We start from the raw sequence: 17,910 nt of genomic DNA, 5'->3' as shown, positions 1-17,910 counted from the left end.
GCCCTGTGTAATATCAGATCATGAGTAGGCTTGCTAAAGGTGGCCATACACTGGTCGATTTGCCATCAGATTTGACCAACAGATAGATCCCTCTGATCGAATCTGATCAGAGAGGGATCGTATGGCCACCTTTACTGCAAACAGATTGTGAATCGATTTCAGCCTGAAACCGATCACAATCTGTGGAGCTGCTGCCGCCCTCCCTGCATACATTACCTGTTCCGGCCGGCGCGACTCCCCTGGTCCCCGCTATCTTCTTCTCCACTCCGGACCGTTCCTGCAGCTACTGAACGTCATGTCCAGGGGAAGTTTAAACAGTAGAGGGCGCTCTACTGTTTAAACTTCCTGCCGGGACAGGAAGTTCTGTGTAGCTGCAGGAACAGTCCGGAGCCCGGAGTGGAGAAGAAGACAGCGGGGACCAGGGGAGTCGCGCCAGCCGGAACAGGTAATGCATCTCTGCTGTATTGTGGCGGTCATACGAACGCTGCTATCGACGCACTCTCGACCTGCCGGCGATCGAGAAAAATCTTCCGCACTGATCGACGGGAACGATCGATTTCAGATGGAAATCGATCGTTCTGTCAGCTGGGTGCGCGGCCGTTTCTCAGCCGATTCGATCACTGTGATCGAATCGGCTGTATATCGGCGGGAAAATAGTTAGGTGTATGGGCCCCTTAACATTGTTTCTGATGCTGAAACCTGAGTAATTTATTGCATTCTGCTATATGCCACTGTAGTGACTCCAAGTTTCTACCCATGATCAGAAGTAAATTTCAAGTGCATACAGAGATCTTCAGTCCCAGTGAAACCATAAGCCTAGAACCTCATTTACCTGGATGGCAATGGGGACAAGCTGGTCCTGAGGATTTTTCCACAAGAGACACAGGGGTGCAGCAAGGTACTGCTGTTTACCATTAACCGACTTATTTGCAGGGAGGCCATCCAGAATCTTGTAATCTGCCAGGAAGATGTTGCCATCCTGCAAGACAGAAGAGTCAGATTACTTATCACCTGGGCTAAACCATTAAGAATGAATCTTGTAATGAATCTGTGTAAGGGCCTGTTCAGACTATATGCGTTCCTAGCCGTTTTCAGGGAACGCGTACTGGTACCAAAAACGCATAGAAACGGCTCCTAATGCTTTTGAATGGGCTAGTTCACATGTATGCGTATGAGACGCATACGTTTCTCATCCGCATTGCTGCACGCAGTTCTGTGCGATATGCATAGAAACGGACTCAATGAAAGTCTATGGACGCGTATCAAAAACGCGTACTATTGCGTTTTTAGCGTCAGTTTTCCTCTGCGGTTCCCATCATTCTTTTTTTTCCCCTGGGTCACGTGTTTGTGCAAAACGCAATAGAAAACGCATTCAAACGCAAGAAAAACGCATGCGTTTTTCAACTTGCGTTTCTTTGAATTTATACGCGTTCTACAAACGCAGCAAGTATGAACAGGCCCTAAGGCTAGGCATTATTCAGGTTGTTACTAGTCTGGATGTTCCCCTGGATAAACCGATTTTTATATAAGACGGACCTCAATTTCATTCTGAAGACTGGTGCAGGTCCCCAAGGAATGAGCCACCATGTAGTCATCAACTGCAAAGTTCTCCGGAATCTGCAAGCATTTCTTGATCAGTATTGGGTTATGACCATTTAGATATTGATGGCCAAAGAAAAAATCCTCCTTCCAGATCTTTGAAACAACTTCTGTAACAGAAAAAAGAGAAAACAAACAATGGTCAACCATTTGGTGGTACACTGGCTAAAAGGCTAGACTAGTCCCAGGTTTACTACCGCATCCATAGACTTCTCTGCAAATTTGCAGAAACAAGCAGTAAAGAAATGGCAGTAATGGCAAGCAGTAAAGAAATGGCACTTTAACCCATTCAGGTTCCGTCGTTTTCACGTGAGAAATGTTCACCTCCCATTCATTAGCCGATAACTTTATCACTACTTATCACAATGCACTGATCTATATCTTGTTTTTTCCGCCACCAATTAGGCTTTCTTTGGTGGGTACATTTTGCTAAGAGCCACTTTACTGTAAATGCATTTAAACAGAAAGAATAAGAAAAAAAAAATTGAAAAATTCATTATTTCTCAGTTTTCAGCCATTATAGTTTTAAAATAATACATGCCTCCATAATTAAAACTCACGTATTGTATTTGCCCATATGTCCCGGTTATTACACCGTTAAAATTATGTCCCTATCACAATGTATGGCGACAATATTTTATTTCGAAATAAAGGTGCATTTTTTTCCATTTTGCATCTATCACTATTTACAAGTTTAAAATAAAAAATAAAAAAAATATAGAAATATTTCATCTTTACATTGATATTTAAAAAGTTTAGACCCTTAGGTAAATATTTACATTTTTTTTTTTTATTATTGTAATGGATTTTTTTTTTTATAGTAAACATTTTATTTGGGTACTTTTGGGAGGGTGGGAGGTAAACAATAGATTTATAATGTAAATGTGTGTTAATTCTTTTTTTTTTTTTTCAGGTGTAGTATTACTTTTTGGCCACAAGATGGCGGCCATGAGTTTGTTTACATGATGTCACTCTAAGCGTAGCACGCGCTTAGAGTGACACATCGGGAAGGGAACGGCCAGAAAAGGCGCAGCTTCCGAGAGAAGCTGTCGCTTTTTCAGCGGGGGAGAGGGATCAGTGATCGGGCTCCATAGCCCGATACATTGATTCCTTGGCTACCGGTAGCGCGCATGGTTCCTGGACGTAGAAACTACGTCCAGGAACCAAAATAGGTTAAGGGAACCCGAATCCTCACGAGTGATCTTTTTAAGGACCACTATAAAATAAAAATGAATAATTTACATGAAAATAATTGAATTTCTCCCAGAGTAAAGTGTGCTATAAATTCATTTTCACCTATGGTACTGTCACTTACAGTAGGCAGTAGAATTTTTACAGAACTGACAGGTTATGGACTAGCCCATTCCACGTGGGGATTCTCAGCATTTTCTTTATTTTTAAAAGCACTTAGTGAAAAATCTAGCATCTGTACATGCTTTAGACTATGGTGCGAACATCATGGTACAAGGGTGCACACATAATCCAATATTTATTGACAGACCAATTTTTCTTCCTTCAAGTAGTGCGAGACCATACCTACACAATCTGTTCATAGTAATTGGTAGCCCCTCATGCTACATGGTGGGGGGTCAGCATTGGATGTGGGGGTTGGGAAAATTTACAAAATGCAATAGGAAAATTACATTTTATATGGACATACCTGAAATGCTGGATTTCTGTACGAAAGCCACATGCTTGATGTCCTCCAAGTCAGTCCATGACTGCGTGCAGGTCAAGAATCCATCTGCCATCAACTGAGTAACCCTGACAGGAGAAGTGCAAATGGTTATACTAACCATCTAGAAAACTAGTACGTTAATTAAAAGCACACGTATAATTTTAAAAAATTACAGCAGTTTAAAATGCCAAGGAGGATGATATGGTGTTACAGATTGGCCTCTTTAACAGAGCAAAGGTCCCCCCCCCCCCCTTCATCACTAAAGTATAAATATGCAAGATCAGTCCCAAATACTCTGCCAGCCCCCCCCCCCCCCCTGGCCATAACTACAAGTCCCCCCCCCCCCCCCCCCCCAAGAAAAATTGATGGGCGCTCCCCAATGCTCAGACCTTTTCCCTTGCCTACCAGTTATAGCCTGGGGAGCCATCATGCAAGGGTCATAAAACAAGTGTGGACATCATACCCTTCACATTCAAAACAGGTGTAGCCACAAAAACCTGAAGTGAAATAGTTTGGGTCCCCTTAAAGCTCTGGGCCCCCTGCAGTGGCTGCTCCTCTAGTTACACCCCTGCCCCCACCCCGATGTTCATGAGATGCCCCAATAAATTAAAGATCTCTGGTCTGGACACAGACAGCTGAACGGCAGTGGTGGTTGTACAGTGAGTGATCACAGATGTACAGGTAATAGATTCATACATGACTTGTAAACCATCTTGAAAGCTCTTCAGCCTCTTGTAGGAAAACCTCTCATTAGGTGGGAAGTCCTTAACATCAGTTACATCAATGCCATGAGGAACACCCTCTGCAAACGCTTTCCACCTGAAAAACCAAAGACCATAGCCAAAGTTAGTACTGGCTGTACTGTGAGATTTATACGAAATGATCGGAAACCATCGGGTTTACATTTCTTAAAGCAAGCCCAAAGCAGAAAACAAAACAAACAAAAAAAAACAAACAAAAGAACCCTAAAACATTTTATGTGTAATATGGATAGTGAATATCACATTAGTAGCAAAGAAAAGTCATTTTTAGTTATACAGCTTTAACATTGGGTCTTTCAAGCTATAAAAACAAAGCAGAAATAATGGCCCTTTGAACTTTCCTGCAGTAAAACATTATCTCAAGCTATCTCACCGTTTCAGAAAACAGGACTATTTGAACAAGCGAGGTCAGAGCTCAGAGAAGCTCTTTTGCATAGCCAACTCTTCCTGTTCTGGAAAACAAATGACTCACTTTAGCTCAACTCAATGCTGATCAAAGCACTGACCCAGCCTCTCCAAACTGTCACCCAAAGCCAGGAAGAGTATGTTTCAGAACTAGCCAGACTTTTGAAGATTATTAAGCATTTATATAGCGCTGACATCTTCTGCAGTGCTTAACATATATAGTCTTGTCACTAACTGTCCCTTGGAGGAGCTCACAATCTAATCAAACCTACCACAGTCATAGGTCTATATATATGTATCATGTATCGTAGACTAGTCTAGGGCCAATTTTAGGGGTAAGCCAATTAACTTATCTGTAGGTTTTTGGGATGTGGGAGGAAACCGGGGTGCCCAAAGAAAACCCAGGCAAGAACATGCAAACTCCTTGCAGATGTTGACCAGGCTGGGCTTTCAACCAGGGTCCCTGCACTGCAAGCAAAGAGTGCTAACCACTAAGCCACTGTGCTGCCCATGGAAGATCAAAAGAAATTTAGAAATAGGAATGATGTCATGGGGCTGTTGTGGACTAGTATCATTAGCTAGTCCTTTCCAGGGAACTACTTTTTTGTAATTTATCCACCTCTATATTGGTTGGAGCTTTTCTTTAATGTTGCTACTTGCCACGACACGCCAAGTCCTCATGTCAGATACTGTACAAGTTGCTTAGGAATTCAGTGCTGCTGTGGCACTTATTTAACCAGATCAAACTGTCTTATCAGTAGTGGTGACTACTCTGCAGGCTCACAGTAACTGATCGCCTCCTAGAAAGTGAAAGCTCGTTAAAGTTTTTTTTTTAGGATTTCCAGAATATTGCAATTAACCTTTTTTTCCCTCATAAAAGGAAATCATGCAGTAGCTAATCCTTCAGAGCAGTGCTGAAGTTCCACTTGAACCATTTCTTTACAAAATGTACATGTTAATTTAGTAATCAAAGGGGGGGGGGGGGGGGGGTTATAGCGCAAGACTTTTGAATGCATTTTTTTTTTCAATTCATTCACTATGCATATTTGTGTGGTTACACAGTGCATGCAGTACAGGCCTGGATGACTGAAAGACAAGGAAGGCAAGTATGATAGAGCTTTACCAGATTTTATTAGAAAGGGCTGCTTTGATCCATTTAGTCTGCTCAAGTTGTCGAGTCTCATTTTGTTAAAGTGGTCGGAGTTATTAGAAGTAAAGTCTTAGGCCAGAAACCCACTGGAGCGATCGCGATTTGAAAACTCTTGCCAAGGTAATGCTATGGGTGTAATGCCACTTGAGCAATGTGATTTTATAAAAATCCCACATAGCATTGCATTGGCAAGAGCTTTCTCAAGTCACCAGCGATTAGAAAAGCTCTCCTAGTGGGTTTCTAGTTTTACTTGGTTTTATGGCAGGGTGGGGGTGTTCTGAGCCCTGGGTAAGCATTGACTAATGCCCTTAAAGAGGAGCTGTTAGGTATAGGGTCTCAGAGAAAATAAACACATATATCAGTAGCTAAAGATTGGCTGTACTTACATTACATATGCATTTCACTGTCCACGTTTGGATTTCACAGAATTTGTATATAGTATATGCAGAGAATGATGCTCCTGACAGCTCATGGCAGGTTCCATGTTTGTGAAGCCAAATGTGTCGTCATGTCCTGCCTGCTTCTGATCACAGAACAGCTCATACTGAATAACACAGTGTGCAGTGCATATTAATGAGCCATGTGGCTAGGAACAATAGTGGACTCCTGCAGTGTACTCTGCCAGGAGATTTATCTGTGCTGTGGCTGGACTGAGTTTTAGAAGCTGCTGAAACTTGATCCCGTCTTCTCCTTAGCACCCGAGGGGAGGGCCCCAGAATGCTTTGCAGTATGTTATGCGGCTTGCGTCCTGCTTAGCTCTAAGCATTGCTGATAAGCACACATCAAAGGTAAGATAGATCTTTATCTTCAGTAATGTCTTTTTGGCTTCCTTCTAAACTGTTTAACACAGGAGACTAGAGGTTTAAATTAGCTTCTGCAGCCTGACAGTTACTCTTTAAGTAATAAAAGGAAGACAGATTTTTTTTTGGGATATCAACTGCTTCAACAGATAAAAAAAAAAAAAAAAAAAAAAAAAAAGTGGCTAGTGATCCAGGATGTGCACCACCAGCAGAAGACATAAGTGATAGGCCCAGTGCACGCCAAAAACCTCTAGCAGATCTGCAAAACGCTAGAGGTTTTTGAAGCAGATTTCAGAGCAATTATAGGCATGTTTAGAGAGGTTACCTAAGCATGCCTAATGTTTTTTGGAGCGTTTGTGTAGCAGATTTCATATATTGTTACAGTACAGCTGTTACTGAACAGCTTCTGTAACAAAACCGCCTGGAAACCCGCTCTGATCTAGCGTTTTTTTAGCGTGATTCTCCACTTTAACATTGAGGCAGAAACGCCTCAAAAATCTAATAAAAAAAAAAAATGCTGCAGCCCATACCAAAAAGTTTGTGTTTGTGGAAAAAACGACCTGCTCTGGTGTGCACCATCCCATTCACTTTCATAAGAGTTTTAAAAAACGCTCCAGAACCACTCTGCTGTGCACCAGCCCTAAAGCTTTGTTCACACTACAAAATCGCTAAACGCAAACGCTGAGCGTTTTTCTGGCATTTTCTTCAATAGTATTTTTTTTTTTTTTTTTTCCCTTTCTTCTTCTTAACTCAGCACACAGACCCAAATTCATGAGTAATCAGTTACCTGGGGCATTAGCAGTCTCTTTTCTTGCCATACCCCTGAACTGAAATGTGTGATCAGTTTATTCCTCATAGTTTTTTCATCATAGTTTGGTAAGAGCTAAATATGCATATCTGTGACTTTCTTCACCATTAAACGACTGTTGCTGAGACAGCTATCCAATTATCCCTCTCGTACCGCAATCGTATACATTTACACCATCAACATCCTACACGTACTCCTCTCATATCTCCAGCTTCTCTCTTTAAAGAGAACCTATACTCAGAGTCATCCAACAAACATCAGGTAACCCCAAACGGACCCAGCACAGTCATCCCGCCATCCGCCCCTTCCCAGGGGCCCACCATCTCCCTCCATCACCGACCAACACCGCCTCCCTCCAGCCCAAACAACCCTCACCAACGACTCCCAACTCACAGCTCCGGCCCTTCCCAAGGTAGACCTAACTGAGGTTAGCTATAAGGCTACTCCATATTTCTTCTACTCTAGCCGCACCTCCCAGATCCTTGTTTTTACACAGTTCATCCATCCTAACAAGCCATTCTCCTATATCTAATCTTGCCGGATTTTTCCAGTTATTAGCGCTAATACTTTTAGCAACTATCGTGCTATATTCTTTAATCATGGAGCATCCAGGGCTTTCTTTTTTAGCTGTGTAACTAAGGATTGCTTCATTCGGTGTAAGTTCAAATTTTTCTTTTAGCAATCTCTCAGCCAGGAGGATGATATCATCCCAGAATTTCCTAACCATCGGTAGTGTTGGGCGAACAGTGTTCGCCACTGTTCGGGTTCTGCAGAACATCACCCTGTTCGGGTGATGTTCGAGTTCGGCCGAACACCTGACGGTGCTCGGCCAAACCGTTCGGCCATATGGCCGAACTAAGAGCGCATGGCCGAACGTTCCCCGAACGTTCGGCTAGCGCTGTGATTGGCCGAACGGGTCACGTGGTTCGGACCCGAACGCGCTCTGATTGGCCGAACTGTCACGTGGTTCGGGTAAATAAATACCCGAACCACGTCATATCTCCGCCATTTGTCTGTGGGTTTAGCTTTGGGTAGGCAGGCAGGGTAGTTCGCGCTCCAGCCACGCTAGCCAGGGTCCCCCCCAGTCATTGTGTGTCGCTGCTGGGAATAGTAGTACACCGCTCGCTCAGCATTCTGTTTACTGCCACTCTGTGTACCTCGCTCAGCCACACTATATAGCATTCTGTTTACTGCCACTCTGTGTCTGCTGGGAATAGTAGTACACCGCTTGCACAGCCACACTATATAGCATTCTGTTTACTGCCACTCTGTGTACCTCGCTCAGCCACACTATATAGCATTCTGTTTACTGCCACTCTGTGTCTGCTGGGAATAGTGGTACACCGCTCGCTCAGCCACACTATATAGCATTCTGTTCACTGTTCTGTGTCTGCTTGGAATAGTGGTACACCGCTCGTTCAGCCACACTATATAGCATTCTGTGTACTGTTCTGTGTCTGCTGGGAACAGTAGTACACCGCTCGTTCAGCCACACTATATAGCATTCTGTGTACTGTTCTGTGTCTGCTGGGAACAGTAGTACACCGCTCGCTCAGCCACACTATATAGCATTCTGTTCACTGTTCTGTGTCTGCTGGGAATAGTGGTACACCGCTCGCTCAGCCAGACTATATACCATTGTTTACTGACACTCTATGTACACCGCTCAGCCAGACTATATACCATTGTTTACTGCCACTCTGATTCTGCTGGGAACAGTAGTACACCGCTCGCTCAGCCAGACTATATAGCATTGTGTTTACTGCCACTCTGTGTACACCGCTCAGCCACACTATATAGCATTGCATACTCTGCCAGTCAGTGTGTATATTGCTGGGATCAGTAATACTCCACTCACCGTCAACCACTATATGAGCTCAACATGAGTTCCCCAGAGACCTCCGCTGTGAGCAGCACTCCCAACAACAGCAACAGCCAACGCCCCACGCAAGCTATAACATCCACCCCAGCAGCCAGTGGTCAGCAGCAGCCCTCCCCGGAGGAGAACGTTGTGTCCATCAGTCCGTCGCCAGAGCGATTAATGAGGGCTGCCATTGAGGAGATGATGGGGCCTGATGTGGAGGAGGAGGTCTGGCTCAGGCCAGCATCCCAAGTTAATGTTGAGGACGATGAGGGGTCTGTGTCTGGGGATGTTGGGGTGGCAGAGGTGGTGGGTGGGTCAGACTCAGGAGAAGAGTTGTATGATGAGGATGATGATCGGGACCATCTGTATGTGCCTCAGAGTCCGACCCCGGAAAACATGTTGTATCGTGTGTTTAGGTACTAAAATCTGCGTTCCCTCCCAGTAGTGTTGGGCGAACAGTGTTTGCCACTGTTCGGGTTCTGCAGAACATCACCCTGTTCGGGGTGACTATATAGCAGACTATATAGCATTGTGTTTAATGCCACTCTGTGTACACGGCTCAGCCACACTATATAGCATTGTGTTTACTTCCACTCTGTGTCTGCTGGGAACAGTAGTACACCGCTCACCCGCCACTGTATAGCATTGTGCTCTGTGTCACTGCTGACAATAGTGGTACACCGCTCACCCACCACTGTATAGCATTTCTGTACTGCCACTGTACTGCTGCCAGTCAGCGTGTACTTTAAGGATAAGTGAAATGAGGAAGAAATCCGGTGAAAGAGGGAGGGGCAAGGGAAGAGGTGTTTCCCCTGACGGTTCACGTACAGGCCACAGGGGAGCACCCAAGAAAACCCACTCAATACTGCCCATGTTGTCCAGGACAACAACCCTCACAGATCCAAAAGAACAGGACCAGATAATTACTTGGATGACCTCTCAAGCGTCCAGCAGTGGGTTAAGCAGCACCAGCACATCACGCACGAGGTCCGAGTCCTCAGCCAGTTAAAGTCTGGGCTTTCTTTGAAGACTGCACTGAGGATGTTACCATGGCGATTTGCAAGGTGTGCAAGACCCGCCTGAGCAGGGGGAAAAGTATTAACAACCTCTCCACCACCAGCATGAGCCGCCACATTCTATCCAAACATCCCACTCTGTGGGCAAACGCGGCAGGACAGGGTACCACCAGCAACACTGCCTCCCTTGGGTTCACCAGACTCACCACCAGACCCGCCTCAGCAGCAGCAGTAGCCCAGCCATTGCGTGGTTCACAACATTCACAAACATCAGACGATGCTGACACTGTCACTTTCCGGACTAGTGCTCTTGAGGTCTCCCAGTGTTCATCAAACACAACAACCAACAGCCCTTCGGTGTGCAGCGCTACGGTTGAGTTGTCTGTTTCTGAGATGTTTGAGCACAAGAGGAAATTGCCAGCAAATGACCCCCGGGCCGTGGCAGTAACAGCCAGCCAGCATAGCCAAGCTTCTGGCCTGCGAAATGCTGCCATATCGAGTGGTGGAGACAAACAGCTTCAAGGGCATGATGTCAGTGGCCATCCCACGTTACGTGGTTCCCAGCCGCTACCACTTTGCACGCTCTGCAGTGCCTGAGTTGCATGAGCACGTGGTCAGCTAAATAACCCGAAGCTTGAAGAATGCCGTTGCCTGCAAGGTTCACCTCACCACTGACACCTGGACGAGTGCGTTCGGCCAGGGTCGATACATCTCCCTTACCGCGCACTGGGTGAACCTTGTGGAGCCTGGCAGCGATTCCTCACCTGCTACGGCGCGGGTGTTGCCCACGCCGCAAACAGCTGGATAACAACAGCAGCACCTACCTCTCTGACTCCTTCTCCTCCAACGCATCTCAAAGCTGTACCTCATCCGGAAATGCTAACCCAGCACCAGCAGCAGTAGGATCGTGGAAGCAGTGCAGCACAGCTGTTGGCATGCGTCAGCAAGCGTTGCTGAAGCTGATCTGCCTTGGGGATAAGCAGCACACAGGGGAGGAAATTTGGAGGGGAATAAAGGAACAGACGGATTTGTGGCTGGCACCGCTGGACCTGAAACCGGGCATGAAGCTAGACACCTGGCACGAACTGGCAATGTACGCAATAGAGGTGCTGGCTTGCCCGGCAGCCAGCGTTATGTCGGAACGCTGTTTCAGTGCTGCCGGAGGCATCATCACAGATCGGCGTATCCGCCTCTCCACAGAAAATGCAGACCGTCTGACTCAAATTAAAATGAATCAATCCTGGATTGGAAACGACTACGCAACACTCCTGGACCCCAACCAAGTAACATGACCGATGAACATCTGGGATGGTTTAGCGTTTCCGGTCCCTGTTTATTGAACCTCTCATCTGTATTACATTTATGACTGCATGGCGGCAAAAAGCATTGCTGCTATATCCGCACGCTTTTTGTCCTCATGCAAGGCCTGGGTTGTTGTGTCTCACAAAGCGTGGCCTTCTCCTCCTGCGCCTCCTCCTGTTCCATCACGTGTGCTGCTGCTGGGTTAGCGTTGCCGCGTGGTCCCTGTTTATTGAACCACTTATCTTTATTACATTTATGACTGCATGGTGGTACAAAGCATGCTATCCGCACGCTTCTTGTCCTCATGCAAGGCCTGGGTTGTTGTGTCTCAAAGCGTGGCCTTCTCCTCCTGCGCCACCCTCCTCCTGTTCCATCACGTGTGCTGCTGCTGGGTTAGCATTACCGGTCCCTTTTCCTGGAACCTCTTATATGTATTACATTTATGACTGCATGCCGACAAAAAGCATGTTACCTGTGCAAAGAAAACAGACATTTCCCGCATTTAAAAGACAGTTTTCCCTTTGAAACTTTAAAATCGATTTTCTCAAAAACTATAAGCTCTTTTTGCTAAATTTTTTTTTCCTCTTGTACCCACTCCCAAGGTGCACATACCCTGTAAATTTGGGGTATGTAGCATATAAGGAGGCTTTACAAAGCACAAAAGTTCGGGTCCCCATTGACTTCCATTATGTTCGGAGTTCGGGTCGAACACCCGAACATCGCGGCCATGTTCGGCCTGTTCGGCCCGAACCCGAACATCTAGATGTTCGCCCAACACTAACCATCGGGCACAGCCACCACATATGTAAAGTACCTCCGTCCCCCTGTCCACACCTCCAGCACATCACCTTGCGATTTGCAAATTTACCAACACAGAGTGGTGTAGTGTACCATCTACTAATTGTTTTAAATTGCATCAAAATTGCAACCTTGGATTTTAAAGGTATTTACCCATATTTGTGGCCATAACCCTTCCAGGCTGGACCCCAGCTCAATTTCCCATTTCCTGCAGTACGCAGGAAAATCCTGGCCACACTCTGTCGCGCAAATATCTGAGTATAAACTAGAAATTGATTTATTCTTTTTTTTTTTCAGATAAAAATGTTTCTCAAAATTATTCAGATCCCTCTTCTGAGCAAACCGCGCAGTAAACTTATGGAAGAAACTATGTATCTGGGAGGAACCCCATGAACTAATCTGGTCATTACACTCAGAAATCGGTCTAATTCCCAGAGTGGGGTTTCCCCCAATATTAACAACCCTTGTTTCGCGACTTATATTGTGTTTACCAAACCAAGCTGGGTCAAGACCTGGGGGGGGGGGGGGGGTTGGGTCTGGATTATCTCGCAGGTTTAAGGGGGAGAACCCTGTTTTTTTTGTGCCATTTTTTCAATTATCCAGAGCAACGATTTTAAGGTTGGTTTAATCAACGGATGGGACGATAATTTATATACTTTGATATTTTTAATGATCCAAGTAAAGACAAGATCAAAATCTGATTCCTCCTCCTCTAGCCGCGGCCATATCTTATTCTCTACATCAGTAGTGGTCTCTATTTTCCATTCCAGGATTCTTGCCAGATGTACACTTTTATGATAGTTATATAAATTTGGAGCGGCAAGTCCGCCCTGGTCTCTTTTCATAACTAGTTTATAATTTATTCTGTGCTTAGCATTGTTCCAAATACAATTCTGGAATATCTTGTGCCAGTTCTGGAACCATATATTAGGGATGGCTATTGGTAAGCTCTGCAACAAAAAAAAAAAAATGAGCTTCGGGAGGATCAACATTTTAACCCCCTTGGCGGTATGAAAAATACCACCAGGGGGCAGCGCAGCAGTTTTTTTTTTTTATTTATTTTTTTTTTAAATCATGTAGCGAGCCGAGGGCTCGCTACATGATATCCGCTGCTCAGCGGCATCCCCCCAGCCCCGCCGATCGCCTCCGGCGATAGGCGATCAGGAAATCCCGTTCAAAGAACGGGATTTCCTGGAGGGCTTCCCCCGTCGCCATGGCGACGGGGCGGAATGACGTCAGCGACGTCGGGACGTCATTGGGAGACCCGATCCACCCCTTGGCGCTGCCTGGCACTGATTGGCCAGGCAGCGCAGGGGTCTGGGGGGGGGGGCGCGCGCCGCACCGGATAGCGGCGATCGGGCGCGCGGCGGCGGCGATCGGGGTGCTGGCGCAACTAGCAAAGTGCTAGCTGCGTCCAGCAAAAAAAAAAAATTATGTAAATCGGCCCAGCAGGGCCTGAGCGGCACGCTCCGGCGGCTTACCCCGTGTCACACACGGGGTTACCGCTAAGGAGGTTAATAATGTTGATCCTACCAATTAGGTTGAAACACGGACGGTCCCAAGATCTCAACTTTTTTTTACATTCACCCACTATTTTTAAAAAGTTACTTTTAAAGAGAAAATCGAGATTGTTAGTAAGATTAATACCCAAGTATTTAATTGCATGATTACACCTAAATTCACTGCCCTGTTTTATCTCCTCCATAAGTTTTACTGAACAGCCTATATTTAGGATCTCCGTTTTTTCTTTATTCAATTTAAAATTTGAATGTTTTGCAAAAAAATTAAGTTTATCTCGGCATTTTATAGTTGAATTAAGTGGGTCTGTCAAAGTTAGGAGTAGATCGTCGGCATAGGCCAAAATCTTCATTTCACCTTGCCTAGTTTTTATACCTCTAATTTCATCATCTTGCTGAATGGCTTGAATAATTGTTTCGATGCCGAGATTAAACAGTATGGGGGACAAGGGACATCCTTGTCTAACCCCGTTTGAAATAGTAAAGGTGTGATCAAGCTGATTATTTACCTTAACGCTTGCACTTTGGTTTTTATAAAGTTTCTTCAAATTCCCAATAAATATTGGGCCTAGTCCAAATTCTGCCAGTACTGCAAAGATAAAGCTTCTTGACATACGATCGAATGCCTTTTCAGCGTCCACTGCAACTTCCCCTCTTTTTCTACACTTGTGAATCAAATCAATTGTGGTATATATATATATATTATCCTTAATTTGTTTATTTTTAATAAAACCTGATTGTTGATTCCCCAAAAGATGACTAATTATTTTATTTAATCTATTTGATAATATTTTAGTGTAAATTTTTACATCACAATTTATGAGGGAGATAGGTCGAAATTGTGCACAACTTGGGTTCGGTTTATCCCCTTTTGGAATTAGAGTTATGGTTGCTCGGTTTGATTCGTTAGAGAAAATTATAGAGTTTTCATCATTATTCACAAGCTTGCAAAAGAGGGGTGCTAAGATGTTCGCGAATGATTGATAAAACTCGGCATTAAAACCGTCAGGGCCTGGGCATTTTTTTTTTAGGTAGCTCCTTTACAGTCCTGCAGAATTCGGCCAGGGATATCAGGGATTCCAATTCTGTTTTATCATTCAAGCTTACCTTTGGGAGGTTTATTTTGTCTAGGAAGTTTTTGGGGTTTAGTAGGCTTGATTCGTCCATATTATATAGTTCATTATAGAACTTGGAAAATTCTCTTGAGATCTGTTTAGTATCATGGATTATTGTACCTTTTTTTATCAGTTATGTGGTGAATAAAATTAGATCTCCCTTTATCTTTCAGGAGATTGGCTAGGACTTTCCCCGATTGGTTTTTCCCCAATGTATATCGTTTTTTTAATTTTTTATGTTCTAATGAACATTTATTATTCAGGAGACCATTAAGTTCTGTTCTAATTTCAGTCACGATTGATAAAGTTGTTATAGTTGAGCTTTTTTTATGTTCACTTTCTGCTTGTTGTAAGGATTTTAGTAAATTATTAATTTTATTATTCTTTTCTTTGTTCACTTTACTTTTAATGCTAATTAGAATTCCTCTAATCACGCATTTTAAGGTGTCCCATAGGATACCACATGAACTGACAGTTTTCATTCAGGTCTAGAAAATCTTTAATTGCACTCGCAATTTGTTGCCTATAATCAATATTATCCAACAGGGAAGTATCTAGTTTCCATTGTTTACCTTCAGTGGCTCTTTTCCCTAATAAAATAGATATAATCACCGGTGCGTGGTCGGAGAAGGTAATTTGTCCTATTTTTGCGTCTGTCACTGATAATATAATATCCTGCTGGACTAGAAAATAATCAATTCTAGAATAATTTTGATGTACATGTGAAAAGTATGTGAAGTCTCTTTCATTAAGGTTTTTAATTCTCCAAATATCGACCATTCTATTGTTGCTAATTGCTTTCTGAACTTCCGATATTTCATTTTTAGACAGATATGACCTGCCCTTGGAAGTATCTTGTTCAGCATTTAAAGGTAGATTAAAAATCACCTCCCAAATCATCCCATTAGCTTTAATTTTAACTTTATTAATAAAATTGATCACAGAGGCAGATTGGCCTCTGTTTGGGGCATATATATTAGCAAGTGTTACTGGGTCTCCATTTACCCTCCCGAATACAATAAGTTCCCTGGCATCATCATCATCCTTATATATTCTATCCACAGAAAAATCCAGACCGGTTCTTATAATTGAAACCCCACATGTTTTCTTAAGACGATTAGGGTTATTGATCCATTCCTTATATCTTTTATCAAAGATTGTTGGAGCCTTCCCTAATTGAAAGTGCGTCTCTTGAATAAAAGCAATATCAATTTTATTTTTTAACACATCAATAATTCTTCCTCTTACAGCCTGAGTTGGCTCCTTTAACATTCATAGAAAGGATTTTTAATTCACACATCTTTATTTTTTTTGTTTAAAGCGATAGGCAAAAGAAATGATTCACGGCTAGAGGAGAACAGGGCAAGTGGATGAGCAAGAGGAGATGCAGGCTGGGGGAAGGGCTCCAGGGCAATATATAGACAACCAACCCGCCGCACACCCATTTGAAATCATACTTAAAAAAAACAACAACCAACAATCTCTTTTGGACCTAGTCCGCTCTGTCAACCTTGTTGACTCTTTGCGTCGGACTCTTCTAGACCTGTCAATCAACAATAGTAACAGGAATAGAGCCCCTACTACCCAATCTGATGCCTACCCCCCCCCCCCCCCCACACACACACACACACACACACACACATTGATCACCTACTAGAGAGTCAGGGACCAACTATCCCTACACATCTGCCATAAGTCAGGCCTCAGATTCTTCCCAGCCCGGGATATGTATTGTGGGTAATTTTAAAGCCTTTTGAATATTTATCAGTGGTTCTCCATCTGTCAAGTTATATGTTTTCCCATCTACAGTTGCTCTTAACGAGAAGGGGAAACCCCAGCAATATTGCCCTCTTTTTTTTTAAATCGCCTCCAGTAACGGTTTTAACTGTCTTCTTCGATCGATAGTTCGTTTTGAAAGGTCAGGAAAAAGCTCAATTTTCCAACCCTTAAACTCGATATTGCCCAGGGATCGCGCTTTACTTAGAATTCCTTCCTTTTCATGAAAGTGAATCCTACACAGGATATCTGTACTTTTCCCCTCTTTCTGTGATCTTTCTCTACCAATCCTGTGGATTCTATCAATCACAATTTTATTTTCAGTGTCCTTATACAGAAGATCTTTAAAAAGTTCTTGTGCCAGTGAGGGTAGTTCTTTGGCCGGAATATTGGAGGGGATACCCCTAATTTTTATATTATTCCTTCGACTTCGGTTTTCAAGGTCATCTATTTTTAGCGTCATTTCTTTTATCATCTTTTTATGTGTTGCTAAATCATTTGATTGCTTATTAGTGGTTTTAACTGCTTCCTCCACATTTTTTTTCCAGCCTGTCAACTCTGTCCATGAGCTGATGTAATTCTTCTTTAATGATTTTAAATTCATAACTCACTGCTTCTTTAATAGTAGCTTGCACTGTTTCAACCATAGTTACTTTTATCTTTGCGGAGAATTCTTCCATTAGGTCCCTTATGTTTATATCGGATGTAGGGCCCTTTGGACAACTGTTCTCACAAGATTCCTGGTTAGCCTCATTCTCCGTTACCAGTATGGTTGAGTGTTGTAATTCTTGGGGAATAGCCTGTTGTACCTCTTTAGCATTTTTTTTCTCCCCGCCCTTGGGTTTCTTTGACTGATTTTTGGACCACGTCGCAAAATTCTGAGATTTTTTTGATATGTTTAATGATGTCTTGTGGTGTTACCGATCCGTGGGGAGAAAACATACCCTCTGCTTTTCTATTTGGTGTTGAGGGTTTATTTAAAGGGTCTTCCCCCTGACCTGCTCCCCCTGTACCAAAGCCAAAGTTATGTAGCCCCTTTTCAGGTTGGTTGCCCTTATTTTTCCTTGTACCTGTAGCCATTGTTAGAATTCGATCTTACAATCTTAACTTTCTTAACTGACACAATACAGCAAACAGCACACAATAGGTACACAACACAAAGCCTTTGTACTTAGCTCTCCTTGCTGGGACTTCTGCTGTGACGGCGTTGTATAATATGTACTTTAGGTAGATGAGGCAGATGCTGTCCCGCTGTATGCACGGACAGCGGGTAGCTATAGAAGGAAGCAGGAACTCTGCAGGGAATGCAGACCAGATCCGG

The 17,910-nt window shown here is 43.7% G+C and overlaps 1 protein-coding gene across 2 annotated transcripts in view; it reads right to left on the bottom strand.

The window, feature by feature from the left end:
* LOC137545545 (hydroperoxide isomerase ALOXE3-like) overlaps positions 1-17,910 on the bottom strand; it is a 107,930-nt gene that overhangs the window by 24,928 nt on the left and 65,092 nt on the right. For both annotated transcript variants that reach the window (XM_068266903.1, XM_068266904.1), the window contains exons 5-8: positions 3,974-4,096; positions 3,260-3,363; positions 1,537-1,709; positions 833-979 (exon numbers count right to left, since the gene is read on the bottom strand). In XM_068266903.1, coding sequence (XP_068123004.1) covers positions 833-979; positions 1,537-1,709; positions 3,260-3,363; positions 3,974-4,096 — 547 coding nt within the window. The remainder of the gene's footprint in view (positions 1-832; positions 980-1,536; positions 1,710-3,259; positions 3,364-3,973; positions 4,097-17,910) is intronic.

This window comes from Hyperolius riggenbachi, chromosome 2, assembly GCF_040937935.1.
Source record: "Hyperolius riggenbachi isolate aHypRig1 chromosome 2, aHypRig1.pri, whole genome shotgun sequence".
NCBI lineage: Eukaryota > Metazoa > Chordata > Amphibia > Anura > Hyperoliidae > Hyperolius > Hyperolius riggenbachi.
The sequence above is the reverse complement of the archived record's forward strand: the minus strand, read 5'-3'. Positions and strand labels throughout refer to the sequence as shown.